At 38.4% G+C, this 10,662-nt stretch overlaps 1 protein-coding gene across 13 annotated transcripts in view; it reads left to right on the forward strand.

The window, feature by feature from the left end:
* gab1 (GRB2-associated binding protein 1) overlaps positions 1–10,343 on the forward strand; it is a 51,152-nt gene extending 40,809 nt beyond the window's left edge. For 7 of the 13 annotated variants that reach the window (XM_065957050.1, XM_065957054.1, XM_065957057.1 and 4 more), the window contains 7 exons: positions 144–238; positions 1,506–1,806; positions 4,107–4,199; positions 5,263–5,356; positions 5,956–6,079; positions 8,239–8,367; positions 8,474–10,343. In XM_065957050.1, coding sequence (XP_065813122.1) covers positions 144–238; positions 1,506–1,806; positions 4,107–4,199; positions 5,263–5,356; positions 5,956–6,079; positions 8,239–8,367; positions 8,474–8,632 — 995 coding nt within the window. In that variant the 3' untranslated portion in view covers positions 8,633–10,343. Of the gene's footprint in view, positions 1–143; positions 239–1,505; positions 1,807–4,106; positions 4,200–5,262; positions 5,357–5,955; positions 6,080–7,010; positions 7,087–8,238; positions 8,368–8,473 lie in introns of all 13 variants that reach the window. The other 6 variants (XM_065957061.1, XM_065957069.1, XM_065957052.1 and 3 more) reach the window with 5 other exon arrangements.
* Positions 10,344–10,662: the final 319 nt, after the last annotated feature.

Raw genomic sequence — 10,662 nt, forward strand, 5'->3', positions numbered from 1 at the left:
ACATAAAGAACTGATATGGAAAGTGTAGGCTACCGGTAGTCATTTACTGATAAAATGACAGATTTTCAACTATTTCCCCATGGAGTTTCAGTTTACATACATGATAAATGCCTATATTTGGTAACTTTATTTCTGTTTTGCAGATTTTGGATCCCAGGACTGCTATGACATTCCTAGATCATTCCCCTCTGACAAAAGCTGCTCTTTCGACTTCAATGAAAGTTTCAACAGCTACTTTGTAAGTGTTGTTCCAAGGTTCCCTGGTTTATAAGCTTACGTTTCTGTAGAACACTGGTGTGTTTATAAGTATCGGCTGCCTGCTTCAGGGGAAGTTTTCATGTTGTGACTGTGGCTGATGGATTAGAGACATAACCTATTCAAACACACACACACACACACACACACACACACACACACACACACACACACACACACACACTGGCCAAGGAAATGCATTTTTCTCTTTGCAAGAAGGTCCAGACTTTCTTGCTAATCCTGCAATCCCCGATACTCAGTGCAAATGCTTCATTCCCTTCTCTGCCTAGGGATGTAGAATGGAAACAAGTATAGTCATAAAAAACTCTGCCTTGGGTGTCGAGGAAAGCCATCTATGTATGTAACGATATTATGTTTGTCAAAGGATACTGCACTGCTCCATAAACAAGCTGGTTATAGGCTACTGTGTTTATGGGTCTTTCATTAGTTTATTTTTTATTCTGAATCACACAAGTAAAGAGTGGTCTGTTATAAAGATTGAGCTTACATATATCCACTACTTGCAGAATTTCTGTATGTGCACAATGTTTCACACACATGCAATATAATGCTGTTGCTGCTGCTGCTTTGGACTTCAATGAAAGGCTTAAGAAATGAAATACATATTGCAGAAGTCATTAAACTACTAGATTCATTGAAGAATGTTCTTTAAATTAAACATTTTTTGAGTTGTAATGGGGTGGGACAAAATGTCCCTACAGCAATACATTGTTGCCCTGAGTTGCCAAATATGGATATTTAAAAAAGAAATACAGTGCTGTAAGCGGATTTCCCTTCCAATTTGACTCATCATGTCACTACTTATGTTTCCTCACAGTGGCACTAATAACCTTAATAAGGATAAACTTCACAGAATTTAATCAACCAAAGAAGAAGAAGACACTGGGATTATGTTGGTCAGCTGTGAAAAGAAGTTTAAGAATACTGGTGATTAGAAGTGAAACTAACATATTGGAGTAAAAATATACACGATCCCTCACTTTAAAACTATATACATTTTCACAGAATCCCTTTTTTGTTATCGTTGGCTATGTGTCGGGTGTCATATTGATTTCTGAGTTACCCTGCACTTCCGACCCCTAATCATCAACTTTTCCTTCATTATTCCCTCCAGCAGTTTTGCTACTTGGTAGATTTGTTGCCTTGGTTCTACAAGACTGTGTAAACATACGGCGGCTAAGGAGTTTGCTGAGTTTGTGAAAGTGTACTTTATGCCTTCTCACACTCAGAAAAACAAAGGAATGATGCCAGTGGGAAGCCAGTCTACAGAGGAGGTTGACCAGAACTACGTACCCATGAGCGCCAACTCTCCCTCACACCATCACTCAGGCAGTTTGTCGGAGCCGATACACGAACCCAACTATGTCCCCATGACCCCAGGCACCATGGAGTTCTCGTCCCTTGGAAAGCAGGTCCCCCCTCCTGCCCATATGGGCTTTCGCTCCAGCCCGAAGACCCCACCACGCAGGCCAATGCTCAGTGACTGCCAGCCCCCACCTGTGGATCGAAACCTCAAACCTGATCGCAAAGGTGAGTAGACAGTGGGTGCGCATGCATGTGTAGCTTTGACCCAGTTCATTAATATTCTGTATGTTTGTCAAGTTTTGTGCTGAGAGGTGGATTTGTGCTGAAGTTTATAGTTGCACTTAACATCCTTCAGTATGCTCAATATTTACTAATGAAACTACTGACCATGCTTTTTCTCACACTCATCAACTACTCTCACAGTGCTGGCTCATGGTCATAAAGCCATCTGTAAAAAAATTTGATACTTTCCAACCGTTCTCCAAAAAGTATCTTTGTTCCTCATACTTAGTTGTCTTTTATTTAATCTCTCCTTGTTAGTTTGTTTTGTATTATTACCTCTGTCTTCCTTTCCGTCTGTCTTTGAGCAGCTTTTTTCACCTCTTGACGAATTTGTTTAGTAGCGGCTACACCCACTCACATCTAACACAGTAAGCTCCTTGTCAAAAGCACTTTTGTCCCGAGCTCAAGAGGCCCTGTAGACTGTTTTGGAGGGGGCCGGTCCCTGTGCCATGGAGTGACCGAAGCCCAGAGTGGTCACCTCCATCCCCTTTGTTCCCTCCGGCTGAATGGAGCTCTTTGATGAAAGACCTAATAGCAAGGGAGAATTACAATCTGGGCAGATTGAAAGGCTGAGCAGTGGGCAAAGAGAGAACAAGAATTGAAGAATGTCAAGGAAACAGGGAGTCATCACGTAGGCAAACTAAAAGCCAGGGCTGTTTTTGTCACTGAACTAAATAGGGCATGTTGTAGAGCTTTATATTTCCCAGTGGGTGATCCTCCCTTGCACAATTTGTGGTCATTTTTTTTTGTTACCTTTTGAGCCTGACATCTCCAAATTTGGCTACATCATCCCTGTAATACCATGACTACAAGTTATAAAAATGATTATATTACTCTCAATCATTTGGCTGTGACGAATGTAACCATTGCCTATGAAAACTGGATGTATATTGTCTGAACAGTGACACGTCAGTAGACTGCTCAGAGCTCAAATCCTGTTAAATAGTGTCATAGAAAAGATTTACTCTAAAATAAAAAACTCAAGCAGGTGGAGTAAAAGTCAGAACTTTCAGTTGCCAATAAACACCAACGACCTGTACTATTTTGTTCCTTCGCCATTCTATTTTGAAATTTTAGGCTTTTTTGAGTTTTTGGAACAGAATTTGAAAGTAGGATTCTCAGTGTTATTCATTTTTAAGTGTATAAGTCTTGATCCTTTAGGAAGGGAATAATGTAAGGCTTCTGTTATTTAATACAGTATGTCCCTCAGTGTAGCTTTGACCCAGTGGTTGTAAGGTTTGATTACTATCCCTCCCCTCATTGCTCATTCACATTGACCAATAAACACAATTTCCCTCTTTGTTCACTTTCAATGTACCTCTCGTACGAGTCATGACATCTGTTTATTGTACTGTCTTGATGACATTATGTTTTGTAACATAGCAATTTTGTTGATAGTTTAGAAACGTCTTCAGATCATCCATAATGACAGAAAAGTAAATGAAATGAATGACAATCATGTCGAAGCCCTTAATGTAGGTGTTTTTTTCTTTAAACTCTCTTATAGGTAGAGATTGTTGGTAGAGACATTTGATTTTTAACTAGAATGTTACATGCTCTCGTGATTTTTCCTTTGAGATAATTCATTTCGTTATTGACCATGAGCCATGTGAAACTCCTTTTTAATGAGGACTAATTTAACTCACTGACAGCTATGTTCATGTTCTCTGCATTTTCCTCTGCTTTGGTTGTCTTAACGTATGTTGTAAAGGCTTTGACATTTGTGGTCAAGGCCAGCAAACAGCTTTCATTCTGTTATTAACTCTTTAATGTGTAAATCCGCTGAAAATAATTATCTCACCTTTAGAATATGGCTCAATGTTTCTTCCCTGGTGTGTGCTGTAGGAGAAAGTTTCGTATGGTGTGTTAATATTATCAAAGCTACATCTCCTTGAGTTTCTCTACTCTGCAGACTTGTATGTGCCCTTTTCAACAAGACATTCTCCGTATACTCTCAGTGCTCATTGTGCATGCACAGCTGTCATGTCAGTCTTTGTGTGGGAAGCCATAGTGCATGGAACGAGGTGCATGTCTGGCAGTATATGTCTGCTGTTGTCATGACAATCATCATCTTGATAACTGTGCTGCACAAAAAGATGATTGGGTGTACGTGATGTTGTAGTTTCCTTGTTCAGCAAAGTCTCGTCCTCTGTTTTGCATGGCAGGGCAGCTGCTACAGCAGGGCTTAACTGTTGTGATCACCCAAAAATTTTTAATAAGTAAAGTCTTCTTTCACCAATCAGGTCAGAGTCCTAAAATAATAAGAGCAAAAGGTGTTGGTTTAGAGCGAACCGACTCTCAAACCGTAGGTGAATTCCCGAGGGGACGACGCAAGGGTAGGTACTCCACATTGAAACTGCCTTTGTGTGTTTTTCTACTCTCTGACTTGTCAAAACTCAACTTCATCCTGACTCTTTGCATGCTGTTAGTAGTGCTCTGTGTGGGTTCTGAGGTTTTCTGAGATTCTATAAGATATGTAACAATGTGATAACATATGTCAGATCTGTTGCATTAATCAGGTCTTATTATTATTTTTTTTATCCTAGGAGGGAGTGGGGATGAGTGTATACCTCATGCATGGAGAATTTCATTTAATACAGTTTTTGCAGCTCATGAAAATCCCCTCACTTTTATGACTTTTCATATACACTCAACCAGACCATTGTCTCACCAAACATTCTTTTTCTTCGTCTCTTTGTGTTTTTTCTTAGCATTTTAGCATATTGTGCTTCCAAATCACACACATAGCCACAACTGAAGTATTGTCAACACTCTCATGTTCTGGAAGGTGGTAGATATCTCTTTCAAAGGAAATTGAACAATGATATAATCTAATGAAAGAGGGACTCACAGAAATCACCATATCTACACTCCTGCCTGTGAACATTCAGCAGGTCCTACCTTTTTTTCTTTCTTAGTGTTGAGTTTACGTTGTATCATAAGAGACAAGCCATTGGTTATGAGTGATGGATACATAACTCAACTCATGTAACATCAACTCTTTTGAATCATTAGGCTCTGATAAGAGCTAAACTTAAAAAGATATATATTGCATAAATATATATTTTTTCAGCTTCTAAAGGAAACGGACTGTGTCAAACCAAGTCTCACAGATATTTAAAATCCTCACACATCTACTGGTAGTAATTGGTAAATCTAGATAGTTGTTTTTTAAAAGTCAAAGGTCAAAAAAGCCAAAAATGATTTAAATGCTTTTTGTTATTCACATGCACATTCATAGCAGTCTTTTTCAAGTTTCGATCTGCATTAGAATCAGTTCCCTGTTTTATAACACAAGAATATGAACACATACCATAGGTTTATGGATCTTTACATTATAAGGAACTGTTTTCTGTTGTCCTCGTTAGCAAACTGACTGTAATGTGTATCTTCCTTCAGCAAAACCCGCCCCATTGGAGATCAAACCACTGCCTGAATGGGAGGAGCCCTGTACGCCTATCCGCTCGCCTGTAACACGGTCATTCGCTCGCGAGTAAGTATCCTAAGTGTTCAGCGTATTTCTACAATATACTAACAAACAAGGGGGTGTTCACACTAGTTTGAAGTGAGCTGGGGGAGGGCTTCTCAGGAGACAAACTGTGCCACCCATCTTATAAGGAGTGCTTTTCAACATTGAGAAAACTGTTAATGGGAGGACAATGCACAGTATAATGAAAATAATTGGTTGCACTTCAAAGTGCCTGATGTCTTGCTTGTTATTTTAACAACACGAAATATAGTTTTTGATGTTCCTTTTCTTATGTGTAGGAAAATGGTATTTAGTGTGAACATTCCCTTTTGCAGTAGATACAATTAACTTACGAAGGAAGCACTAACACTTCATGCATTACTGTAGTCACTCTGTGTCCAAAGTAGCACTGCTCATACAAACCAGTCTGGGATACATCTCAGGCCTAACCTACAGTTTGTGCTTGTTGGCTTATCAGGGATAAGGTCTGTGCTTAGAGCTGCAGCGATTCTCCTGGCTGCAGTGGTTTTAAGCTGTGCCTGTTTTGCCTGTAACATATATTTCACTCACCAGAGACTTTATTTGCCTGAAGTTGGTGTGTAAACATTGTGAATGCTGCTCAGTCTCTCTAGGTTTCCAATACCATCGAGACCCCTGTCAGTGCATAGTACGGCCTCCAGCACTGACTCCGAAGACTGTGATGAGAATTATGTACCCATGGTCTCTAATATGTCCACAGATGAACCAGTATGTAACACACAACTATCCTCTGATATAAGAAGTAACATTGTTACTTGTTTGCTGTACTTGTTAAATCATGGATTATCAAAGCTACGGAGAAAATGTTCCAAATTTCTTGTCTTTCTTGTTTTTTGGGTTTGTTGAAACTATTCAGTACATGATGTAATACATTTAAAAAGACAGTCTCACAACAAAAGCACAATAACAAAGAGAGTAGGCAGAAAAAGTTTGAACCCCTTACATCCTTGAATGTTGAGCTCTTGGTGTTGCAATGAAACCCACAGAAATCCCATATACGGTACAAAGGCACATGTCAACATGGTCAAAATACTGATTGCCGCAGACGGACTCCTCGCCACTTCAACTCTTTTCTTGGCAGTTTCCTCTTTTTCTGCTGCTCTGTTTCCTTTATGCTCTATCTTTTGTTCTTATTTATTTTCAGGTATTGTCTTCTTTAAGAAAACATGTATGTGTTTTTTTCCTATCAGTACCCTTACTGTAGTTCAAAATAGCCCTTTTTATTTTCTGGGTACTGGCTGCAGTATAATCAAGTTGAAATATAATTAATCGTTCACTGATAATTGCAGAGCAAAAAAAAGTGGCTGATTTCTCAAAAAATCTTCTTTTTTATACATGAACTGAAAATGATGGGATACCATTTTGTATTAGGATTCTTTCTCTTCCATTTGGGGTATTAGATGTACCATTTTTCTTTTTTCTTAATTTAACAATTTAACTTTTTCCAACATTTGCTTTTATATTGTCTGCTGACCTCCTGTTCTTTTAATACTCCTGGTTATTCCTTTCTCCCTAGCTCCTCGTTTCTCTGACTTTGTCAGACTTTGCTTCCTCCATTTTCCTTTTCCTGCATTTTGTTCTTGACCATCTGCTGTTCTCTTGTTTTCCTTTGTCACTTCTTCCTTCTCACGCTGTTTAGAGAGGAGTCCTTCTACTGCACAGTCCCCATCACCCCTGTAAAGAGGGAGGTGGAGGAACTTGACACCATAGAGGAGGTGAGCAGGGTTGCCAGGTTAAAAGTGCATGGCCTTCCCTGTCAGAACACCAGAGGTTTCAAGTTTGAGATGTTACGCAGATCTTAAATTAAAAGATTCAGCAAAAACATCATACTTTGCTGGGCTGTTATTACACCAGTTAGAGCCTGGCTTGGATGCACACTTTGTTATGATTTTTGGATGTTTTAAACCATAGCTTTTGTTTTGATTAGTGTGTCCTAGTTTGTCACCATTCTAGTTCTAATAAGTCCACCTCACTAAAAGTTAGAAAATAACACTACCTATTGGTTGATGCTGTATATCGGTGTTGTCACAATACCAGAAGTTTAACTTTTGAACTAAGATGAAAACTCTCTAACCTGCTCATAAATAGCATGTAGACAAATCCTTGCAAAAGAATGGAAAACACAAAGTAATGTGAGTGAACTACTGTTTTTATTCAACATCAAAACATGGAAAGTACAACAAATACAAAGTTATATTTTATCAATGAGTCAAAAAGTACCAAAACCTTTCTAAATTCTTCTTATATTGTGTAAAAGCAAGAGTTTCTTTTTTAAGGTTATTTGTTTTTTCATTGGACAACTTCGAAGCAACTTAAAATTATGGCATGATGGTTTAGTTTTGTTTCTGTAAGCTGAAACAGGTACGGTATATGGAGAGTTGATGCTCCAGCAAACAAACTTGGCAAGTTTCAAGCCTGTATGAAATTAAATAAAAAGTCCACTAATCAAAAAAATTCTATAATTTAAATCAATTGATAACCACAAATATTTTGATAACCATTTATTTCTGAAATTCTCCACTTGCCCCAGTTTTGACAACCACTACACATTTTGTTCACTATTGCACTTTAAAAAAACATTTTTTTTCATCAAGTAAATCTGTATGATTGAATACCTCTTTTAAAATATTCAAATACACAAAAAATCTGCACTTGGTGATGTTGAATGCAGTTGCTCTCTCAGAACAAGCTTTGTGAAAGTACCGACTCTTTGGTTAATGAAATATCAGGCAAATCTGTTTCAATCAAAGTTAACTGATGTTAGTTGTGACAATGCTTGATAGTATTCAGATATGACATTTCTTTTTGTGGAAAAGTGCCTCAGTATTGATCTTTCTTAACTAAAGCATACTTTCCTGCCCATTTAGAACATGAAGCTTGGTGCGCCCATGACTGGGGATGGTGGGAGCAGCCCAATGGTGAAGCCGAAGGGAGACAAACAGGTGGAGTACCTGGATTTGGATCTTGATTCTGGCAAGTCTACCCCACCTCGGAAGGTAGGAATATTTTTAACCCCTGCATTTTGAACAACTCATTCGTAATCTTATATAGTTTGATTTAAGGACTTTTGAGACCAACTTCCTATTTGTTTTCTGTATTTAGATGAAAAGCAATGGAACTGGCATGGCAGCATCAGATGAGCGTGTTGACTACGTGGTTGTGGACCAGCAACGGACACAAGCCCTTAAGAGCACCCGGGAGGCCTGGAACGATGGCCGCCAATCCACAGAGACAGACACCCCTTCCAAAGGATCCAAGTGACCATCGTCCTAAATGCCAGCCCAGCCACCAAACCCCCAAACCACTTGGCCTTTCACACTACTGCAGGCTGTGGTTTGTGCTTAATGATGGCCCAGCAGCCATGTTCCACCTCTGCAAGATCCTTAGTATGTAAGGGCCAGTGGTGCTTTATAGCCAATCAACTGTGTTTAGTCTACACTGCTGTCGGGCATATGACAGCTCTTTTTCCTGCAGTTGTAGGACGGGGGTGTGAGCCAGGAATAAGCTGATTGCAGTATGAAAGCAGGTGGAATGACTGGACATGTCAATGGAGTATGACTAAAGCCGACTTTGAACATTCACTGCCTCCTATTTCGGATTTAAGTTTTCCTATTCTGTTGTTCCCCTTTCAATGGCCGATTGGCTGATCCAGATTTTAACATTTCCTTAAATTATAATGCTGTTTATGTTGTTTTGGTGTGTACGTTAAATCACTTGGTAACATGATCAGGATACTATATCAATGCAACACTCTGCTAGTTAGCATATCTGGTTAACATTTGGGAATTTTCAGTTTCTGCTGTTTGTACAGGGGGATGTTTCCATGGGCAGTGTTATTTGGTCAAGTTTATTAAACCATTAACCATTTCTTCACAAAGTTATAGTGGAATGCTTAATTGACCTCGGTCTGTATCCTAGGCTCACTTCAACCCTGATCCCGAAGATAACCCAGTATGACAGCGTTTTATAATTTCTTTCTTCCAATGCAAAGGCAGTAGAACTTGTTAATTTCATCTATAACCAAGTGCTTTATTTAAGCTTTGGATTCACTCAAGGTTTAATCCACTGAACATGATTTGATGTCCATTTACTTAGTATGTGGAGATGCTCCAATCTGTTATAATGGAAGTGCAAAGACTGTACAAAAGTATTATGTATATAAACAGGAAAAGTGACCTTTATTTGTATGGAATATCCAGTGTGTTTGACTCGAAGATATGTGGATTCTGCAGGGTAGAATTCTGTGCCTGTCTGTGGTGGTATCAGGTCTTGTGATTATGAATGAATTACTGTGAGTTTTAAAAAGAACGTTACAGGTTTTCTATAAGTTATGCAAAGGTATCAAACTTAGACTAGAGAGAGAAAAAATCAGGTACTCTTTAAAGATGCAAACTAACGCAACTATCCATTTCTAGTTTTTTCTTAAGTTATTTCATAAGGTGGATTTCCTGTCCACTTATAGCTCAGTATTCTTGATTCATATGGAGGAACATTTGCTAAACTCAGAATGCGTAGTTTGACAAGCGACGGTCAATTAGTTTCACAGGTTCATTGATAGTCCTCATATCTCTCTCCTCTTGGTTTAATTTATTTCAAATTTAAGTGGCATACAGTTTTGGGAAATGACTGCCTCATTTAGAAAACTTGATACATCTTTTATATACAGTGAAAAAGGCCTTATGTCTGCAAAGATCTCTGCTTTACTAACCTGTGAACTGTCACTCAGACATCCCGCGCATGTGCTACCACAAGGTAAAATCATTGCTGTACATATTTTGCCATCAAAAAGATTAACATGTATCATTTGAAAATGTGCCTATTGAGTCATCTTCATTCTACTTCACTCTTTCCTTTTTGCAGTCTCTTTGTGATATGATCTGCAAAGCTGATGACGCTTTACCTTTTTTTAATGAATCTTGACAGAAAATGTAAATTTTAAAAGTGGACTAAATAAAATCCAACCTCTTATGCATTTGTTGTCTTTTCTTCACTGTCTTTTTTCACTTTGATTTCCATAATGAATAAATAAATACATAGGAGAAAATGGAATAAAATAAAAAGTAAAAATTCCAATGTAAAAGTGATATTCTGTCCACTGCCTAGTATTTTTTTGCTTAAATCTTACACTTTAATCATTCCAATTGGAAAATTGATGATAGTATTCTAATTGCACGCTGGGTTGCACCAGTCTAAGAACCTTAATTATCATTTTTAGTTTCATTTTGGGTAATTAAATGTGGGATAGTTTTTCAGAAAACTTTAGACATTCTGAGCAATTAAAGCCTGTGTGT

The sequence above is a fragment of the Labrus bergylta genome, chromosome 1, assembly GCF_963930695.1.
Source record: "Labrus bergylta chromosome 1, fLabBer1.1, whole genome shotgun sequence".
Taxonomy (NCBI): Eukaryota; Metazoa; Chordata; class Actinopteri; order Labriformes; family Labridae; genus Labrus; species Labrus bergylta.